This window comes from Cebus imitator, unplaced genomic scaffold (genome assembly GCF_001604975.1).
Source record: "Cebus imitator isolate Cc_AM_T3 unplaced genomic scaffold, Cebus_imitator-1.0 Scaffold214, whole genome shotgun sequence".
NCBI classification, from domain to species: Eukaryota; Metazoa; Chordata; class Mammalia; order Primates; family Cebidae; genus Cebus; species Cebus imitator.
In genome coordinates, this window is record NW_016107529.1 from 859,943 (window position 1) to 883,267 (window position 23,325).

Genomic DNA, 23,325 nt, shown 5'->3' on the forward strand with positions numbered 1-23,325 from the left:
AGAGATGAAAAGTAGAATGTTCGTTACCAGGAGCTGGGGAAAGTAGGAGAATGGGGAGGTATTGTTTAATGGGTATAGACTTTCAGATTTACAATATGACAAGAATTCTGGTGATGGCTGCAAAGCAATGTGAATGTATTTAATACCTCTGAACTGTACACTTTAAAATGATTTAGATGGCAAATTTTATGTTATGTGTATTTTACCACACTTTTACAAATTATAAAAAATCTGCATTTGAAATATATTTGTATATGCCTGGCATATAATCAGTGCTCAATAGATGACTGGTTGCTTACCTGTCCTGCTCTCTTTGTTATCTGTAAAATGGGGATGATATTAATACTTTGTTGGCTTGTACTTCACAGTGTTGTTTGAGGGATCCAGTAAGCTAATGGACATGTAACAACTTTCATTCATTCTACAGCCCTTTATCTGGGACCTACCAATTGTTAGGCCTTGTTCTATATTCAGGATATGCTGTAATAAACAAAACAGATGTGATCTCTGTGCTGTGAACCTCAGAGTTCGAGACACGAATTTTTATGAACTGTAAAGTGCTACACTCAGAAAAGCATGGAGGTAAACATGTCTCTATACATCTGTTCAAGGGCATTTTTTTTTCTTTTTTTTTTTCCTTGAGACAGAGTCTCACTCTATCTCCCAGGTTAGAGTGGAATGGCACAATCTCGGCTCATTGCAGCCTTGATCTCCCAGGCTCAAGCCATCCTCCCACCTCAGCCTCCCAAGTAGCTGGGACCACAGGCAAGCTGATCACCATGCCCAGCTAAATTTATTTTTTGCTTTTCATAGGGACAAGGTCTCACTATGTTGCCCAGGCTGGTCTCAAACCCCTGGATTCAAGTGGTCCTCCCACCACAGCCTCCCAAAGTACTGGGATTATAGGCATGAGCCACCATGCCCAGCCTGTTCAAGTGCATTTCTATAATATGGCCACCCCTCACTCCTTGCCCAAAAGGACAAATAAATCCTCATCCAAATGACCATGACTGTCATAAGAATACAAAAAGGAGGTAATCTGTAGACCTGGGCTCCAGTCCCATCTGTGCCTCTAACTAGCAGTGTGACCTTGAGCAAGTCATTTCCCCCTTCTGGTCCGTAGTTTCCTCCACTTTAAAATTATAGGATTGGGCTTCATGGACTCTAATGTTCTCCAGTGTCTGTTGCACATCCACACTGTGAACTCAAGAAGAGTCCTCTCTTTGTCTTTGTTATTGCTGTGTCGCCAGGGCCCAGCACACATCTTGGATCCATCTCTGTGTATCTAACATACCCAGATTTAGCCATAGTGGAAATAAACCCTTTTTAAATGTGCGTATGACCTGACATATCCAGGAAGTAGTGTTACAGGTAACTTGGGTAGACAAAAGGAGCCTATATTGTGTTGAGAGTGGTGCCAGAAGGGAAGAGAGGGGTGGCTTTTTATTTTCCAGGAGCAGGAGGCTGGCTGTGCCTTCACTCCTCACTTCCCCTCTACAGAGATAAACGACTCTGCTGATGATCCGGCAGCTGCACGTCTGAAGCCTTCCGTGTTGCTTTTGTTGTATATTTTGCAGAAAAGAGTGGTAGGAGGGGTGAGGTTAATGCGTTGAGTGTGAGTAATTAGTCATTCAAACCATCGACATTTACAATGACAGGATTTGAGTGCCTACGTTATTGTGCACCGCTTAAATAGTTTATCCCTGAAATTTTCTGCCTGTATAATGTTTCTTAAAATATATCACAGAAACATAAAAGATTTAATGTAGTGCTTTGTGTAACCATTAGAGTTTGAAGTCAACTGAACCTCTTCAATGCTCTATCCTGGATGCTGACTGTAATTCTGTTCTTAATTGCTATTCAAAAGAGGAAAGGAGGGCAAGTCAGGGGCTTGGAACCTGGTCAGCTGCAAAGTTGGCTGTGAGGCCCATACAGAATGTTTCATTAAAGTACATATGCACACTTGGGTAACTGATATATTTATTTGCAATGAAAATTGTGCGTTAGAAATCAAAGGCGTTAGCCTGAGGAAGCAAGTGTTCTGATTTTGCCCAGCCAGTCTCCGTGCTTACTCGAGAGTGTGTTTTCCACCAGCACATACCTTTTCTACCTGGGTCTGTCCCTCTGTTTCCCAAGTAGAGAGTACAGGTGTCCTCTCTTTGAGATCTAACACTTAACCTTAAAATGCTGTAGTTTCATATTCGTGCATTTAATATCTTTACATCTTGCAACTTCTCTTACTTTCCAGGTAATATTTAAAAATCCTCTTGGTTCAGTCACATGTCAGATTTGATTCTGATGTTTTACATTTCTTTTTTTTTTTTTTTTGAGACGGAGCTTTGCTCTTGTTACCCAGGTTGGAGTGCAATGGCGCAATCTGGGCTCACTGCAACCTCTGCGTCCTGGGTTCAGGCAATTCTCCTGCCTCAGCCTCCTGAGTAGCTGGGATTACAGGCACGTGCCACCATGCCCAGCTAATTTTTTGTATTTTTAGTAGAGACGGGGTTTCACCATGTTGACCAGGATGGTCTCGATCTCTTGACCTGGTGATCCACCCGCCTCGGCCTCCCAAAGTGCTGGGATTACAGGCGTGAGCCACCGCGCCCGGCCCTGTTTTACATTTCTGATTCTTTTTTTTTTTTTAGCCTGTGTTGCATCCGAAGATGTATCAGTAAGACCTGTAAGGGATCTTATCATAGGATATATAATAACACATTTACAGATGTTTCTCACCTTTCAGACTGTACATTCTTTTTGAGAAAACTCTCTTTGTATGTGTGCATTTGTGTGTTTTCATCAGTTCCTTCTGAATATACAAAAGAATAACTGTGTAGTGTAGGTGCAGAGCAAAGAGAGCTCCATTTACATTGGATGAGAATGACTTGACCTAATTTATAGATGTGGTCAGCTGAAGTAGCTCAGTAGTGAACACTGCATATCACGGCTCCTTTTAGAAGCTTTGGGATCAGTTGGGATTGTCTAATCTACAGATAGGGCTCATCTCCAGGAGTCAACATAAATGAGGAAATCCACCTAGAGTGTAAGGAGAGCCAAAAAGCTGAAGGGGGAACTGAAATTACTTTGCTGCAGCCTTGTTGCTTCATAACCTTCCTGCATCAGGTGGACCTGTGAGATGTCCACATGGAGAAGTGCTGGTTTTCACTGTGTGTCTGCAGACAAAAAATGAACCTGACTGTCAGGTGACCTTTAAGAGTTTTGGTCCCACAGAATCTCAGCATGAAATTCTTCCACATACTACATCATTAGCACCAAATAAGCCTCCTTGGTACAGGTATTTTCTAGGTGTTTTTGGGGAAGCTGAAAGAAGTATAACCTGAGAACAGGGAAGGGTTTCTAAAGATTGTGGGCCTGGGGTATTTTTGGTATTAAATCAAAATGTAGTCATTGGACAGCTTTGTGGTTCTGCTAGTCGAGCCTCCTGAATGGATAAATTCTGATTTTCATGTTCGTTATTGAGTTGGCAGTGCTTCTTATGTTTGTTGCCTGGACACCTGACTCGGTGAAGCAGTGAAACAACACAGCAAAGGCAGGTACTGCAAAGACCCAGAAGGCCCTACAGCTTGGCAGAGCTAAAACCTGCCTCCTAGCCAGGAGTTGTGCTGATGCTCTATAATGCCATCTCCTTTAGCATGCCTCCTCCCTGGGGACCATGTCCTTGATTTTTTTTTTCCTGGACCCTTGCCTAGAGGGCAAAACAGCTGAATAGGCTTTACCGGGTACAACTTCCATGAGTTCTGAGGGGAGCTTGATTTAAGAGTCTTCTCAGAAACTTTTTGCTTTCTCCTTGCTGTCTGGACCAGCCTTCTAGAATCCTAAAGTTGACCTGAAGCCAAGAAGAAAGTTCTGATGATGAGAGAAGTGGAGCCATTTAAATTACTTACATGATGGTAAAGAATCTTAGATGCTCCCTATCTTTCTCAGTCTGTTTTATTTCCTTGGCTCTTCTTGGGACTTCATGTTTTCCTTTTTGTTTCATTTATCACTTGTGACCATCAGAAGATGAAAGAATTAGAGTAACACCTATGTGGGGCATGATGAGGAATAATAGTTATGATGCCTCTGAGCCCTTTGTATTTTAGACATTTAATGTACATGATCTCTTATCCTGAAGATAACCCTACATGGCAAGCTTTTATTCCAGTTTTGCAGAAGAGGAAACTGAGGCTTAGAGTATTGAAGTAACCTGCCTCAGATCCCACAACTAATAAGTGATAGAACTAGGATTTTAAATAAGCTGTTGTCTTGACTCAAACTCTCATTACTTTTTTACTATACCACTCTGCTTCAGATAGAAAATAAAAACAAAAACAACAAATTGTCTCCGAACATTGATGGGGATGTGGAACAATTAGAACTTTCATACTCTGCTGGTGGGAATACAAATGGAAACAGCCACTTTGAAATACTACTGGTAGTATCTACTGAAGCTAAGCATACATACACCCGATGACACCAAAAATAGAATCCTAGGACTATCCCCAATAGAAATCTGTACATTTATGTACCAAAATACAGGTACGTAATGCTCATAGGAGTATTATCTATAATTGCTCAAAATTAGAAACAACCAAATGTTCATCAACAGATAAATAAAATGTAGTATTTCCACACAATGGAAATTGCTATAGCAGAGGGAAGAACAATGAATTGTTACATGTAACAGAGCAGATGACACTCCATACCTGTGTGAAAAGGCACAAAAGAGTATGTGTTGTATGATTCATGTATACAAAGGTTAAAAAATAGGTAAAACAAATCTGTGGACTAGAATTCAAAATAGTGGTTAACTTTGAGGGGTGAAGTAAATGACAGGGGCGAGAACCTCAGAGAGGCTTTTGGGGTGCCAGTCATGTTCTGTATTATGATCTGAAAGGTATAAAATGTGTTCACTTTGTAAACATTCTTTGTATTGTACCCTTAAGACTTATACACTTTATTACACATATAGTATAGTAAATGAAAATACTTACCCCCCAAATCCTCTGAGCAGGCAAATGGTAATAATAATGGAAGCTTCTAGTTATCGGATGTCTTTTATGCCTTGATATCCTCCTCTATAAGATGTAGAGATTATAATATTGCCTTCTTGTGAGGAGACAGTAAGAGAAGTCACATTGGATGATTGGCAGAGTGACTAATAAAATATCAGTGATTGCGGTTAAGTGTCCACCACTGTTCTGGTTCTTTACATAAGTCATATCATTGGATTGGTTCTTATCACTTTGCAAGGCAGGTGGCATTGTTCCCATTTTTCAAATAAGGAAAATGGAGGCTCCTAGGGTTTAAGTCCCTTGCCCAAGGTCACACGGCAAGTGGCAGAGCATGATTTCATTTCCAAGGAGTTGATGACCAATTTCTGAGGTGACAGAAGCCATTTTATGATGGACAAATAGGGGATGATGATAAGACAAAATGGAAAGTTGGGAATTATGGGCTGTATCTGGAGCCAGGAAACCCGGGTGCAGGCCTAGACTTGGACCCCATTTTTCTATGATAACAGAGAAATCCCTGGACATCTCTGGCCTTCATCTTGAATGTGAGAGTGTTGAGCTAGATTTTGTTTCTTTAAGTGCCTTCCAGCTCTGCAATTTTGCAAATCTCCATGTTTGTCATCTGATACAGGGCATCTTCGTGACATGACTTCATGAGCTTAAACTCATTTTTCATGTAAAACCCTATTCTAGCATCTTCTCAGAACTTTCCCTGAATCTTCCTATCCTGTAAACAGGAGTAATTGCTTCTGTATTGCATGGTCATTGCCCTACACCAACTATTTACCTGTCTGTGTCCTCTATAGACTGTAAGCTTCTTGATGATAGAGATTCATTCATTTCTTTATTCTTGTGCATGCTGCCTGGAACATTCACAGCAGGCAGAATTCTTTGTTTATTAAAATATTTAAATCAAGAGACAAAGTCCTTTTTTTTTTTTTTTTTTCAAAAAAGAGCCTCACCCTGTCACCCAGGCTGGAGCACAGTGGCGCGATCTCGGCTCACTGCAACTTCCGCCTCCCGGGTTCAAGCGAGTCTCCTGCCTCAGCCTCCTGAGTAGCTGAGATTACAGGCGCGCCACCACGCCCAGCTGAGTTTTGTATTTTTAGTAGAGACAGGATTTCACCATGTTGGTCAGGCCGGTCTCAAACTCCTGACCTCGTGATCCGCCCGCCTCGGCCTCCCAAAGTGCTGGTGTTACAGGCATGAGCCACTGCGCCCAGTCCGAGAAAGTCCTTGTTGAGTAATGTGTGAGTGGACAGCCTCAGGTAGTGCTAGACCTAAGGTGGAGACCTAGAGAAAACTTTGCCTCCATGTTTTTTGTTCTGTTAGCGGCCTGGGAGAAACAATAACAGAACGGCTAGATTAAAAAAAAAAAAAAAAAAAAAAAAAAGACATTAGATGACTTTGCAACTCCCCAGCATGTACCTATAAAATCTAAAGTTTGATCAGGGATTAAGCATCAGTGAAAATCTAAACCTTTCCCATATGGAACAACCCCACTTAATTTAATGTCATTTTACTTTATGAGATAGTTAATAAACAGGTAATGTATTTGATCTTGTGAGTGTAGCCCTCTATATTTAGCTTTTTCAGCTTTAATGGAACTGTAATTTTAATCATGATTATTACTTTACATTTTAATTATAATTTGGTGTGGCTTAAGTATACATTTCTGAGAGTGATTGTGTAATGAAAACAGGAATTAGCTTTTCATTAACAAAATAATGGGAGAGTTCCTACTGCATTCTAGTCTGTGTTCAAAATCTATGGGCTGGCCTAAAAATAGAAAGGGGAGTTTAACATTTTGGTTAAAAACATGCTTCTAAATTGGCTGTGTTCACAACCCAGTCTCTTGCTCCATCTTGCTTTATCTTCTTTTTCTTTTTTAAAAAAATAAACTTTTAAAAGAGACTTTGTGTCTGAGATTTCAAAAGGCTTTTTCAATTGTTTTTATTTTTATTTAGATAATTAGCACCATGGAGCCTCAGGTGTCAAATGGTCCGACATCCAATACAAGCAATGGACCCTCCAACAACAACAGAAACTGTCCTTCTCCCATGCAAACAGGGGCAACCACAGATGACAGCAAAACCAACCTCATCGTCAACTATTTACCCCAGAATATGACCCAAGAAGAATTCAGGAGTCTCTTCGGGAGCATTGGTGAAATAGAATCCTGCAAACTTGTGAGAGACAAAATTACAGGTATGCTCTTCTTCCATATCATAGGCATGGGATTTGAAGCTACGTTGTTCCATTAGATGTGCAGATCTTAGCAGAAATGCACGTGTGATGATGCACCTGAGTATATCATGTACCCTGCATGCAAGATGGCATGGATACACAGTCGTAAACTCACACCACATGCACCACATCAGACCTGATTGTAGATTGGTAGTACTTGGAAGCAGATGACGATTTTGGCACATCTTCATCCTCATGTGAAATGATCCTTTGATTCTGTCCCCTTTTATTCTTAATCCGCCATCCCTTCCCGTTGTTCTTTAGTTTCCAGTCCCACACACTGCCCTTCCTATATTCTACACTAGTTTTTGTTCATGTATTCTCTCAATATTTGGTTCATGTGTGTCCAATGTTCTTCCATGTGCCTGAAACAAGTGTTTTAAAGGGGGCCACTGTGGATGTGTGGACGGTTGACACAACTGCCCTTGTCCTTGGGGAGAAACAGGCCCTAAGGATAGCAGATTATTCTGGAATACAACTACCCTACAGTAGGAGGGGGATGCTTAATGAAGATCTGCATTTGAGGTATTTTGTTCTATTTCATCTGTTTGTTTTGAAGATACTCTTTGAGAAGTGAGGGAATTTTTACTTGAAAGTGAAACAACACTGTATACGACTTCAATACATGAGATTTGTATGTTCTGATTTTCTCCTAATTGACAACTGTTCATTGAGAACCAAATGTTTGCCACACACTAACACTATAATTCCTTGGTGGAATGTTTCCCTGTAATCTTATTGGCAGTGAGAATATTTTCTTAGAAATATATTAGGCTACATAATGATGGCAGTGAAGCTGCTGCTCTCTGGTACTCCACTCCTGAAATCGTTCATATTCAACTTTGAATACTTGTCAGTTTTGAGTATTGACTTTTGTTTCCCTTTTTCTAGATAGTTTAATTACTTAGCAATTGTCCTATCGTTTTTGTAAACAGGAAGCTGTATTATTAAAATAGGGAGATACATCATCTTGATTTTAAATCAGAGAATACATTCTGTATGTGTGAGTGTAAATATATACATTCTTCTGTTCTCATAATTTACATGTAAATTTGTTCCCCTTATAAATTAATTAGTTTGCAAAATCACAAAACTTAAATACTAGTGCTACTTTCAAAAATATAAGTCACATAACACTCTAGGCGCAATTTTCTTATTTGAAAATTGGAAGATAATGCTTGTCTCAAAGGGCTTATTGTGAGGATTAAATGAGAGGCTGGATACACTGCATCTAGCACAATGTCTATTGCATAGTGGTCCCTCAGTAAATAAATCTATTATTATAAGTACAGCTAGTATGCTTCAAGGAAAGTGGCCAGAACAGAAAAATTATATCTATCAAGTTCTCCAAATAGGGCCAGCTTTTGATGATCTTATACCAGAACACTGGAACATCTATCTTTTAAGAGAATTTCCCATACTTTCAGAAAGCCAATATTTAGATTCCTGAATAATCTTTCTATAATAGGATGATAATTCAAACCAAATTAAAACCAGTTAAGCATATGATTCTTCCTCCTACTCCTATACAGCAAATGTATTTTTGGTGTAGCCTTACCTTCAAAATACAGACTCTGCCAGCTATATTAGTGAATATTATTAATCACCTTTTCAGAATTCCTTCAGAACTGTAGAGATTTTTGAGAAGTACTGATTCATGGTGTTGTTCCTTGTTTTCTAAAGACACATGTTTAAACAAGCAGATTCCTTTACTGAAAGAATGCTAATTTGGTAGTTCACCGAGTGGATTTGAATAGGAGTGACAGCTTCGAAGACAGCCTTTAATTTGGTATACAAAACCAAAATTGTCAACTTTGGTTTGTTTATCACCCTCTCCAGCACAAGCAGAGACATACAGTAGCATCTGAGCTTAAAGAAGCAGCTTATGGGTTGAAAGCAGGAATACAGTTCAGGCATAAATTTATAATTATGCATTCTTCTTAAATTCAGGCCCCCCCAAAATTTTATTTGTAGAGACCTTATGGAAATGAGGCAGGGAAATAGAGAGAGACCAGAGATATTTGCCCTCATTTGGTAGCAGAGTTTAATAAAAGTAAAACTTGTGGTTGTAAAGAGTGCTTATTAAATTCTTCATTTACACTACCTAATTAATTCTAGCATTTTAAATTAACAGTGAAACTAGTCCCTGCTGTACCATTCCATAGATGCAGCATATTTCCTCCATCCACCCGTTGTTCAGGTTTAATTGGCTATGCTAAAAGTCAGAGAAGGAGGGAGAGATAGGGCTGTGGGGAGACGGGGAAGGAGTGGGAATCGCTCTAGCGGAGGACCTTCCCGAGGCCAACATTTGGAGTTAGGTCACAACGCAGACTGGGAGAGGTGAGGTATATCACACCAGGCAAGTGGAGAGGCTGCAGCTGGTGGTTCAGAAGTCAGGGTAAATGACATCATGGGTATTTTTGTTGCCCTGATTTTTAACATCCCAGTCCCCCCTTTTCCTCCAACACCTCCTACAGATCTCAATGCATCTCGATCCTGTGAAGTTTACAAGGAGTTCTAAATATCCAGTGGGAGGATTGGGGGGTGGGAGGTGGCAAAGAGATAAGAATTCAAGATTAAGATTTTCCAGCCCCAACCACTCCCTAAGAGAATGCAATGGATTCCCTTAGAAGGTTCTGGCTTCTGTAATGTTAAAATCTCTTGAGAGAGAGAGGAAGTGATTCTGTTGATAGCCTTACCAGCAGGCTGGATTCACCCCTGGCTGTGAATTGTCAATAAATTCTCTGTTTGAGAACAGATAGAAGAAATTCGGGCATGGACTTAAGTGTTACATTGCATAAACGTCACTATTTATCAAGTACTCCCTCTGCGCTGGATACTTGCTAAGCGGCAGACACACCCTATTTCATGTAACATGGAGGACAGCCTCCATTTTCTTAGATGAGGAAACTAAAGCTTAGTGATTTCCCCGGGCAGCACAGTTATTAGCAGGTGGTGGAGCTGGGAGTCACCCCTAGTTTCCAAAAGCATGGTTTTATTTAGAAGCATGTACAGCGTAAAGACCTTGCCTAACCCCCACTTAATAACCCAATGTAACATTGTGTTCTTCTGAGCAGAGGTTGCTGGGCACCCTCTGGAGAATCTATCTAATGCACCATGGCTTTAAACAAAACTCATGTGTATAAAGGGAGGCACAGATAATATTTATCATCCTCTGGGGATATAACTCAGCCTTTGTTTTCCTTCAGAGTGGAACCAAATTTACTGAAAATGCCGGTTTACATCTCTGTTACTTATCTTCTCAGAGATATTAGATTCTGCTTTTTCCAATTGGGAAAGGCTACTTATCAGGATAATCCAGGTACCAGGGAGAAGAAAGGCATTTCCTGAGTTGCTTTTGTGTGCAGCCGTGACACGTGATGACATTGGACGCTAAGTCTTTAGCTTTTCTTCTTCATTAACCTGCAGACTCTGCTGCTGGGGGAAAAAAGGAAATGGCATGTGACCCACAAGGTCACCTGCAACCTAGAAACTCAGGCAAAGAACACCAAATATCTGGTAGAAATTGTATTATTCCCATGGACTCCAAGGAGTTGATTTAGTTTCTGATTTTTTTGTTTTGTTACCATTTTGGCTTTGGTTTGTAAACATTGAGATTACCTTACTGAATCCAACTTCCTATATGATCAATATTTTAGGGGAGAAAACATACGGCTTGACCAAGGCAGGGTTAGGTGGCTCAGGTTATGTTTTGAAACCAGCATAGCTGAATTATTATTTCTTTGCCTTTTTTTGCATTTTTATAAGTGTTTATCTTGTTACCACCCCAAAATAAATAAGGAAAGAAAACAAATAATAAAATAAAAAACAAAGAAAAATCTCTAGAAAGAAATTAGGCCAGGCGCGGTGACCCATGCCTATAATCCCAGCTCTTTGGGAGGCCAAGGCAAGTAGATCACCTGAGGTCAGGAATTTGAGACCATCCTGGCCCACATGGTGAAACCCTGTCTCTATTAAAAATACAAAAATTAACTGGGTGTGGTGGTGTGCACCTGTAATCCCAGCTACTGGAAAGCTAAGCCAGGAACATTGCTTGAACCCGGGAGGTGGAGGTTACAGTGAGCTGAGATCATGCCATTGTATTCCAGCCTGGTCGACAAGCGGGAAACTCCATCTCAAAAACAAAAAAAGAAATCAGTGTAAGACAACAAACAGTTTTGACCTGCCTATTTATATTGTGTGATTATTTACATCACAGTGATTAAAAAAAAAAAAGAATTATATTTTTACTTTATGTCACTCTCTGTGTATCCATGCAGTGTACTTTTTAAGAGTAGTTTTCTATTCATTTCAGATGAGTGTGAGCTCTGAAGGAGAGTTTTTGAGGGCAGGACAGACCAAACTGAACATTATTGATAACAAAACTGAATCTATTAAGAGACAAGTATATGGAACATGCTATTAATATGTAAGTGCTATGGACGGTTGGAAGAGGTGAGGTTGGTGTTAACTGGAGCTGTTGGGGAAAGGTTAAAAGACAGGGTTACGATTTAGGTAGAGGAAAGAAAGGCAAAGAAATAGAGCTAAAATTTTAGTCAAAGAACAAAAGCATTTTTTTTTTTTAATTTCTCTGTGCTTTGGACAAAAGAAGTAGAGCTGGAACGTGTCTCTTTGGAAGCAGTGGTCTAATATGAAGCAGCATTACCAAATGAAGTTAAGCATACCAAAAAATTAAGTCAGTTAGAGTTGTACCCCAATGACAAAGACATTTCCTAAACACCACTTTAAATCCATGCCTTCATTTCTTCCTTTATAATACATGTCTTTGGTTTAATTATTATTATTTTGTGAAAAAAGAATAAGGCCAAAAAAATAACCTTCACTGCTGTGGACAAGAGGATGGATATTTTGCTGCTGCCTTTGTATCTGAATTTACATCTCTAATTAAATGAACCAGCTCAGTTTTGATGCAGTAACATTGGGCAACTTGTGTTCTTTCTCGAATTTCTGAAACTGTTAACATCCTATATGTGTCTCTCTCGGTAGGTGAGATGTGGGACGTGGACCACAGCAGTGGCGACAGTATCTATTAGAGCATCTAGGCCAGGAGTCATGACAGAGCACAGTCTATTGAGTTGAAAAGGAGAGGAGAGTGAGGGTTCTGGATTATTGTAATGTACCTTATATACTTTCATGTACTGGACTTAAAGGAACAGTATGAGAATTTGGTTGAATTTTACTTCTGAGATAATAAACAATAAAAGACTCTGAAAAATCCTAATATACAAAAATTCCTTGAACTCACTCCCAAAATGTGAATTTAGCCCCAAGGTGAGTTTATTGGCATAATTTCTTACAACATACAGCAGACATATAAGAGTAATTGCAGCAGCTTCTATATTTTTTTGTGCCTTAATGTGTGTACTGGGCACAATAATAATGCTTTAAATATAGTAGCTCATTTAAATAATAAATCAAGCTAGCTTGGAGAATCAGAATGGCCAATGGTTTTGAGTACTTACTATGTGCTAAGCATTGTGCTGACATCAGCAGACAGTGTCACGTAATCCTCAAGACGGCCATTTTATAGATGCAGAAACTTGAAATTAGGAGCAGTTGAATTACTTGCCAACATGACTTAGCTTCCAAGTTAAGGGAGCTGATATCTGAACCCAGCACTGTTTGACTAATTATGAATAATCTAATTTATACTTTATCTCTGGCAGTTTCCCCCCAAATGCTAAGCTGACTCCTCCCCTTTACAAACCAACTCAGCTTATATACCTGGAGAATAAAATTTTTGAGTACAAGGAAAACATAATTAGAGCTCAGAATCTTTTGTTTTGGAAAATAGCACACTGTGCATTAAAAAGATAATTTTTTTGTATTAAATAGGTCACTGCTTACCTAAACAAAGAAGACTAGACTTGGAGTGGTTTTTTCACTTCTGATATTCTCCTTTCATGAAATACTCTTAACTATATTCACCTTTTCTTTATTGTGCAAGAACTGTATTGAAATGGATGCTGCCTACAATTTAAGCATAATAAAAACCCAGCCTAATTTAGGCATATCCAAGAAAATCCCAAGATATTGATTAACTAAATGAACTTTTCTACATGCACATCAGAGGCAGAGTCATTAGTGATGGGAAGAGTACAGCAAATGGTAGCATTTATCAACATATTTTGCTGCTGATTTGGAAAATGTGCTTAGTATAATGTGATGTGTCTCCTGAATTCAGAGGAAAATCAGGCAGATTTGCATCTGTCATTTTATTTATTACCTCCCTGCAGTCATACATATTCTACAAAGAAGAATAAAAGAGTTTTGATTTGTTGACATGGGAAGGGGGGTTGGTTATTGTTGGAGGTGAATGGAAAATTTTTAGGTATGGAGAAGATTTGGCAGCCTAATGGGGTTACAAAACAGGAGATTTGAAGTCTGCCTTATTAGGGGGAACTTGAAGAACGTCAGAACGTGAAGTGCAAACAGTAAACCGTGTAATCATTGTGCTTCTTACACACTCATCAAGGGGAATCAGAGACTTTCCATCCTTTCTAATTAGGGCAGGTTGGCAGTTGAGTGGAGCTGTGAGGTTTAGGGTTTGTGCAGGTACATTATGCATCTTTCAACATAATTTCTTCCCAGGATGGCAGTAGTCAGGATTACAGACCAGGTATGGTTTCCTTTTGCCTCCTGACTGTGTTCCCCTTCATCTTACCTTCCAAATCAGACAGTTCTGCCCTGCTTCCGAACTCAGATAACCGTAGGAAAGTGTTCTCACATCCCAGGAGAGATGTCTCAAAGGATTTTTACCTAGGATGTGAATCAGGCCTGGGTATTTTAAGAATTTTCTATTTCTGTACTTTAGCTGACTGTTTGGTTCGTAAGACCAATTCCCTGTTCACGCAGCCTTCTCTTCTTCCCCCAACACACACACACACACCCCCACACACTCACTCACTCACCCCTCCCTTCTCTGTAGAATGGCCTGGTTGATTGAGACTAGGAACTAAGGAGGAAGGTAATGTCAAACTGAAATTTCCACACATTATCTAAAAATGTAATTCATCAGCTTCAGGGTAGGAGGAAAGTGCTTTCTGAAATGTGTTAATGGGAAATTCATTTTCTTCGTGTCTTCTGTGAGGTGTAGTAGTGGTGATTTCTTTTTTCAATCTACCCTCTCACCCCCATTTCACATCTCCCTTGCTGCTCTTAACTGATAAAAATTCTGTATCTCTGTTTATTCCTCTTAAGAACTAAAGACCTTTAAGTTGCCTTTTCGTTTTTTCTACAGTCCCAAAATTGAGCTTTGATAAGAGAAGATATTTCTAGTTTGGAGAGAAGATAAAATTCAGATAGAGATCATATATTTGTATAAGGTTTTTACATTTGTAAAACATTTTCAGTCAGCCAACAGTATTTATTTAGTGTTTACTCTCTCAGACCAAATAAATGTTATTCCCTTTCCTTCCGTTCTCTGAAATTCTGTGTCACAGTCTGTGAGGAGGCCAAAAAGGATAAGATATAGTTTGTGCCCATGTGTTGCTTCAGGGTAAATGAGTCAGAGAAACCAGAACAAATGACAGCCCTCCATGAAAGCCTGGAAGGGACTGGGAACCTGCCACTTACTACGCATATTACTACACATCTACCTTTGCTGTTTTGTGGGTGGGGGCAAGGGGAGAATGGGGGTTATTTTGTTTTGTTCTTCACCAAGGCCCAATCTTACCCTTCCTTGGTCCTGGCTATTAATGTCATTGGAAAGATAGTGAAAAAGGATTCATAAAGACAGAATGAAGTCGGAGGTTTGATGGAATGCCTGCTATGTGTCAGCTACAGTGCTGGGCATATTACAGATGTTATCTCATTGAAGCTTTTCATCAGTGTTGCATGATAAGTGGTTTTATTCCCACTTTGCAGATGTGGAAGCCAAGACCCAGAATTAGTCAGCTGGTGAGTGGGGTTAGGTTGTCTGACTGCAAAGTTTATGGTAAGGTTTCTGTTACCTTACCACTCTCTCTGTGCTGAACGAAGACAACATCAGTTATGGGCATTCAAAGGAGAAAAAGATGACAATGGACTGAGGGTCTCAAAGCAAGCGTCAAAGAAAAGCGAGCTTTCAGTGTGGCCCTGTATTTGGCAGAAATTAGATTGTAGGAGACCAGTCCATGCAGAAGAGGCAGCTGAACCAAGCTTCCGAGATGTTGTTATAGAGTGAATGTTTATGTCCCCTCAAAATTCTTATGTTGAAATTCTAACCCTCAATGTAATTGTGTTTGGAGATAGGGCCTCTGCGGAAGTAATTAAGGTTAAATGAGGCCATAATGGTAGAGCCCTGATCTAATAGGATTAATGCTCTTATAGGAAGAGGAGGAGAGAGTGAAGTTTTCTCCATACACATGCAACAAGCAGGAAGGCAGCTATCTGCAAGCCAGAAAAAGGCTTCACCAGAACCCAACCTTGCTAGCACCCTGATCTTGGATTTCCAGACTCCACAACTGTGGGAAAATAAATTTCTGTTATTTAAGCCACCCAGCCTGTAGCATTTTCTTATGGCAGCCCAAGCTGCCTAATACAGACATCTTCAAGAGATAGTGAATAGAACAGGCAGGGCTATTCCATCAGGTAAGTGAGGATATCACCTTTGTGACAATGAAATAGCTAAAGCTCGGAGACGTTAAGTAATTAGTCCAAGGTCACAGCTAATAAGTGGTGGAGCTGAGATTTGAACCCAAGTCTGTTTCTGAGGTCTGTGTTCCTTCTACTTTGCTGATAACTAACTCTATCTAACACAGAAGGAAGTTGACCCCTTTTAGACTTCCCATGGCATCTGTGATCTGAGAATCATTGTTTATCTCTCTAAGGTGACGTACCCGTTTGCTCAGTTACTTGCTTTCCACCTACTTCAAGTTCTTGCAGATTTCTAAGTTTAGTTTTCTGCATGTCCCTTATTTTGTAGTTGAATGTCTAGTGAGATGCAAGTCCTCATAAACACAAAGTGGATAGAGGTAGCTAGGGTAATAACTCTAATTCCTATGGCTGCTGATGGAATTTCTCATCACAAACATCTTGAATCAGATTAAATAATTTAATTGGTGGTATAAACATAAAATATATACTTAGCAATCCCTGATATTTGCTTTTTGTGTTTGTTTTCAGAGGATTTTATTTTATTCAGAAGTATTTATTCAGTACTTCCTTTGCCTTGTTGAAGTATCCAATATAGGCAATATCTACACTCACTTTACAGATAAGGCCGTTGTAGCCCAAAGATAAGTCAAGAGCACTTGGCTTCTTATTTTTCTGGCTCTTTCTTCCTCTCTTCTTTTCCTTGCCAGGTTTGTTGTCGTTGTATTGTGTGTGTGTGTGTGTGTGTGTGTGTGTGTGTGTGGTTTTGTTTTGTTTTGTTTTGTGTCCTGGTTCCTCTTTCTGCTTTTTTGTTTTTTTACATGTTACTTTGATCCAGAAAGGATTTATGTTGGCTTGTTAGATAATATAGAAAAAACTAAAATCGAAATAACCATCAATTTTTTTAAAACAGGGTAGAAGGAAATGGATATAGAATGGTAAAAAGAGACCAGAGGAAGATTAGTAAATTAAATGGGGCTAAATGACTCAAACGGATCACCTAGTTTTAGTTTTCTTTACATCAAAGAAAAATGAGTTGTGACAGCTTTGGTTCCTTTCTCAAGTGGTTACCGGAATCCCAACCCCACACCCTTTACCACCACCAGCTCTGTAGCCCTTTCTCTGGATAAACAGTCCTCTGATTGTGGAGATAGTTGCCCGCTATAATGCTGGATTAGATAGAAAGCCTGAAATCACATACATGGAATTTTCCTCATCTTTCTTGCCTAGGTCACTTTGGATGTATTGACTTGCTTTTTATGGCTAGGACCAGCAGTAACACAGAGAAACTGCCTGAGTGAAGTTCTTATTTTTATTCACATAAGGTATAAACAGTGTGTCCTATGGTGGAGGTGTTGTGAAGCAGGCCCTCCTTGCCTTCTGCCCTGAACTGAGGCATTACTGAGGTGTTACTGCCTTCTGAGTCACTTCAGTCTTTCCTCTCCCTTCAGACCCCAAGGATGGACATGCAGGAACTTCAATTTTCAGCTTCCGTCTTTCTGGTGAAGGTTTCTGCAGTGAGTTCTGGCTAGTTCCTAATTGCCCAGAGCCCTGAGCTGGACAACAAACAGGAAACTCTAATGTCACTCTCGTTTCCTGGCCCTGACTGTGGAAACCTCAGCCACCTTTGCTCTTCCCACTACCCCTCACCAGTCAATGGACACAGACTACCCTCTTAAGTACAAAAGAGAGAGAGCACTACCCAAGAGCTCCATACACCCCAGCACACAGACACATCCCACAAACACTTTTCTGGGTGCACCCATGTGTGCACTAACACACACACCCCAAACACTTACTGGTCAGAAATATCAAACACAGTGCATCGAACTAACCAGAATCAAGACAGACTTCACTGAAAGTCCTGCCTTATCTTCCCCACCCCCATACTTGATAGATGTATTTGTAACCTTATGTAAGTCATGTTATCCCTTTGGAGCTCCATTTCCTAAATATACAGTAGAGAAGATAAATCTTAACCCTACTTTCTTTGGATGGTACATGTGAATTCAAACCAGGTGACACATGTGAAGGCACTTTGTAAATGAAAGCAACCTATAAATAGGTTGCTCCTATCTCATAACTCCTAACCACTTCTCACCAAGGGTTTTAGCCCTGGGCCAACAGATGGATAAAGGGAGAAGAGAGGGAAGGTGGATGACTGTTCCTGATTCAATCCCAGGTTATGTAATTCCAAATAGGAAGCAGGAGATAGCATCTGGGAATGCAGGAGGATAGAATGGGAACTTATATTTATTAAGCACTCACTAGATGCCAGCTACTAGATGTTGCCCTATATTTATCTCATTTAATCCTGACCAAATCTCCAGTAGGTAGATACTAGTGACCCCCTTATTTATACAAGGAAACCAGGGCTCATGGAGTTTAACGTGACTGGCCTAAGGTCACACAGCAAGCAAGTAGCCAAGCCAGCCGCATACCCATGTCTGTCTGCCAGTTGGGACGAGATCTTCACAGAGATGGTTTCCCACATTCTTGCTGTTTCATCCTGAGTCACGAATGCGGCTATAGGATGTATTCCAGTAAGCCTCAGGAATAGCTGCAGTAATAATGAACATCAATTTCGGTGGTTCTGGAAGATTGTAAATGAAAGCCTTTAGTTCAATAAGATGCTCCGCCATTTACTGTGGGATTATATCCTGATACATCATCATACATTGAAAATATCATAAGTTGAAATGCATTTAACACTCTGGTAAAACCATTGTAAAGTCAAGAAACCATCATAAATCCAAGAATCATGAGTCGGGGTCAGTCTTTATTTGAATATATCAGGATAATTTCTGAGATTGTTTTTGAAGAGGCCACTTTTATGAGTGGTAACATGATAAAATGGAAGGATCCACCAAGTTCTTATTATTGTGCTAGCTGTTGGACTTTTGGTGGATCAAGCCATTCTGTGCCTCAGGTTGTTGTGCATAAAATGGAGCTAATACTGACTTTTTGCACCTTTCTGTGTGTTGTGAGATCAGATGACTTGCTAACATGCTGGTAAATTCAGGATATTACTCTGGTCACCTATAAGATATGGCATTGTAAGCAGGGGATTTCTGAGGGTAAAACAAACACTAAAGCCCCTGTGATAAGCTATCTTTCCTTCCTAGTCTGCCTTCCAGATGTTTTGTTCAGTTATCTACGTACATCTCAACAAAAGCTGATTAACTCTCTCAGTCATCAGTGTCTAACTGTTATTAATGCTCAAGCTGATCAAATTACAATGCCACAGATCCTACTTATGCTGTTAATATTAGATTTTGGATTCCGGTCTATAATGAATGATTTTTCCTCCATGCATTGGAAAAATTGGTTAGCAGAGTTCATAAGAAAGTTTAATTAGCAGGCTGTTTGTGAAAATAGCGGCTGTGAGTCATCATTCAGAATGAACTAACAATTCTCAGGCTTGAATTTGTTCTTCTGTTCCTTGAGGAGCCACATAGGATCCTTGTGTTTGGGAAGCTGGTGTCCACATGTTGCCCATTTGAATGGCACCATGTAATAAACTAATTACCAAAACATCGGATTTTAAAAACCAGAGAGGAAGAGGAAGTATAGGGTGTTTGCATATATGGGTATGTGTATCTGTGTCTGCTAAGGGAATATTTCGGGCCTAAGCAATCCAGCACTGTGCTAGACAGGAGAGCCTAGTGATTAAGAGCTAGACTGCCTATATCTACTTCTCAGCCTTACCATTTACTAGCTGTGTAACAGGCAAATTCTTAACCTCTCTGGGCCTCAGGTTTTTCATTTATAAAATAGGGATATTGGTAGGATTATTTTGAACATTAATTTATGTAAACTACTCAGAACGATACCTGGCATATAGTAATATAATTCTTACAGCAGTTCTGTGAGATGTAGGTATTACTAGTCCCATTTTATAGATGAGGAAACAGACTCAGGAAGGTTAACTAACTTATCCAAGATCACACAGCTTCTAAGTGGCAAAGTTGAACCAATGTTTGACTCCAAAACCTCTATTTTTATTTACTATGCTGTACTAGCTTCCAAGGTCATATGCCTGGTCATTAAATGTAGGTATTGTGTGTCTATGTGTGTCTTCGTGTGTATATGTGTGTACCTATGAGACTGTGCTCCTGCTTGAATATCCATATAGTCATACACAATTGTTTTGTGTTTTTTTCTGTGGGTTTTTGGTTCTTCTATTGAAAATCTGGGAGCTCACTACTTGCTGACTACTCACACAGTGAGCTAGAACCAGACTTGTACCAACATGAAAATGTATCTTCAGATGTCTGACTCCCCTTTCCATTATGCATCTCTGTCCTGTGTCTAGATTATCCCAGAAGCAGGACTGTATGATGTCATCTGAGAAGCCAAATCATGGACTGTTACAGTGAAAAGAGACCTTAGAAGTATTCTGTGGTGGCTGAGTGTGATGGTTCATGCCTGTAATCCCAACACTTTGGGAGGCTGAGGTGAATGGATCATAAGGTCAGGAGTTCAAACCAGCCTGGCCAAGATGGTGAAACCCTGTCTCAACTAAAAATACAAAAAAAAAAAAAATAGCCAAGCATGGTGGCGGGCTCCTGTAATCCCAGCTACTTGGGAGGCTGAGGCAGAGAATTGCTTGAACCCGGCAGGCAGAGGTTGCAGTGAGCCGAGACCGTGCCACTGCACTTGATCCTGGGCAACAGAGCGAGACTCCATCTCAAAAAAAAAAAAAAAAAAAGTACTCTGTAGCTTGGTCTTATTTTTGACTGGCCCTGTTGTTATCTCAGGAACTATAGTTCAACTTTGGGGACCAGATCACCCACCTTAGGTAAAAATCTTGAGACAGTACTGTTTCAAAGGTTAATATTCATTTGAGAATCCCATCTAAAAGTCTTTCCCAAAGATGCTTAATTGACCAAATGAGTTTGAAAAACTGAAGTGAACCAGGTTTAAAAGGGGTTTCTTGGCTGGGTATGCTGGCTCACACCTGTAATCCCAGCAATTTTGGAGGCTGAGGCAGGCGGATCACTTGAAGTCAAGAGTTCAAGACCAGCCTGGCCAACATGGTGAAACCCTGTCTCCACTAAAAATACAAAAATTAGCCAGGCATGGTGGTGGGCGCCTGTAATCCCAGCTACTTGGGAGACTGAAGCATGAGAATCACTTGAACCTGGGAGGCGGAGGTTGCAGTGAGCCGAGATAACACCACTGCACTCCAACCTAGGTGACAGAGTGAGATTCCGTCACCCCCCAAAAAAGTGGGATGCTCTTTTTATCATTACTTCTCTGAATGTGTGCTAACATGACCTTAAAAGGAATGGTATAATGTGGAGCATTATCCAAGGAACCTTTTTCCCTACGGCATTTTGTATACTATCCTTTCGAAGCAGGGAGAGAAGAAATGAGCTCCTTGGAGGATAAATTTGAGGGTAGGGGACAAGGAGGGAGTTTGGGACAGTTCCTATCTGATGACCTCATTTCTTTCATTAAGAAAGAGGGGAGATCCTCTATTGCCCTGGGGTGGGCAAGTAAAAGCCTTGGTGTCCTGGGAGAGTCTCACCTACTCCCAGGAGGAACAGAAAATGATCCCATATGGATCCAAACTCTAGCGTCAGCACAGTCTCATCTCACACTAGGCATTTTTTTTGAAAATTATTGAGTACTGAGCACATTCTGGCTATGATTCAAACATTGGGTTTATTTGGTGTCCTGACTGTCTTAGTGACATTTCATTTTCCATTGCCTGGAAGAGCTGAGCCATTAGAAGGTGTTCGCATTTTGCAATCTCACAGGTATTCCGGGGCACTCCTTCATTTTCACATCTGCCAGGTACTTGACTCCATGTAATGAAGCTGGTCATTCTTGCTTGCATTCTTCCATTCTCCAGGAATCCCCAGCTTTTTAGAAAACCAAAGATGACTTTTCCCTCATTTTCTACCTAAAGACCTATTCCTGCATGAGTTGTTCTTGGGTTTTTATGTCTTTATTTTGCCTTATTTCCCACCTGCAAGTTAAAAAGCGATGAAAAGGGAAAACATACTTTTGTTTCTTATTTTTTTTCTTCTTCATGGATCTGGGAACTTCTTTCTTTTTAAACATTTGTTGAAATCAAACTAAGATGTTAAAGCATGGTGGTGAGCTTCATGGTACTTTATTATCAGCAAACTCCTTGATGATAAGGACAGAGGTGTTCATTTCTGCATTTCACACAGGTATTAGTGGTAAATCCAAGGCTAGGGAGCCCCTAAGCATTATTTCAGAAAGGAGACACTGACAAAGGTATTCAGACAAAGTCCTTCGGCTAACATTTGACATCTGGACTTATCTCTATATGGACAAGTTGTTTATCTCATCTCCTTGAGTGAGAGCCATGAATGTCTTTTACTTTGAATAAGGCAGTTTTAATGGATTTATATTCAGTTAATGTTTATGAAGTATTACTCTGTGCCAGCCCCACTCATATAACTTATCTCTTTAGATCTAAATCCCAACATGATATCAGGAGCTTCTACATGCCCTTTGTAAGAATGGTGTCTGGTGGGAGTTTTAGAAGCCATTGTCTTAGTGTTAAATATAGCAGTTCCTTTCACACACAGACGTTTCACCCACAGAAAGTCTCATTTTGCCCAAAGGCTAATTACAGTGTATGTAATTAGTATTAACCTGATAATTTTTTTCTACCTCTTCCTCCTTTGTTGCTAAACCCTCGTGGTTAACATCAGCTGCATTGCTGGAATTACCTGTTGGTTTTCATCCACTTTGGGTGGAACGTCTTGTCTATCTGACATCCAGATCTTTGTTTCATGAGAGTAAGCCAACCAAGACTTAAGGATTCTGGTTCATTTTTCTGGCTAGCTGGGAGTTTGCCAAAAGCCTCCTCTTTTTTTTCAACTCTTGTTAAAAATATTTTTAAACGTGTGACTATTCTTTCCTGTCTTATAAGAATATTCTGAACATAATTTAATTTAATGTTGCTTCAATTAAGAATCTTTCATTGCCCCAGGGTCATCAGTCTGAATACTCCTTTTTATGTGATAAATGCTGAAGGTGAGATAGTTGTCACGAGGCTTCTATTGTCCTAGTGCACTACTTAGAAAATCTTTTCCTTTTCAGTTTTTTTTTTTTAACCAAGTACTTGATACCACCTTTGTATCTTACAGATTTCCTTTCTTTTCTGAACAAACAGAAGAAAAATCTGGTTCAGATTAGTTCAGGTTTTTGTTTATTGAGGTTTATTTTTGAAATGTATATTTGCAGACCTGTCATTTGGAACAATTTATTTTACACAACAAACCAAAAAGGCGGAGGGTGGCGGGGGGGCAGGGGGAGAAAAAAAAAACGCCTTTGAGAAACAGTTGGTTGGCCTTTCTTTGTTTTTTGAGGCAGGGTCTCCCTCTGTCACCTAACCTGGAGTGCAATGGCAGCATCATGGCTCCCTGCAACCCCGACCTCCCAGTTCCAAGCAATCCTCCTGCCTCAGCCTCCCAAAGTGCTGGGA

The 23,325-nt window shown here is 40.1% G+C and overlaps 1 protein-coding gene across 7 annotated transcripts in view; it reads left to right on the forward strand.

Moving 5' to 3' along the window:
• Positions 1–23,325, forward strand: part of ELAVL4 (ELAV like RNA binding protein 4) — a 156,231-nt gene that overhangs the window by 91,282 nt on the left and 41,624 nt on the right. For all 7 annotated transcript variants that reach the window (XM_037745797.1, XM_037745798.1, XM_037745796.1 and 4 more), the window contains exon 2: positions 6,980–7,220. In XM_037745797.1, coding sequence (XP_037601725.1) covers positions 6,980–7,220 — 241 coding nt within the window. The remainder of the gene's footprint in view (positions 1–6,979; positions 7,221–23,325) is intronic.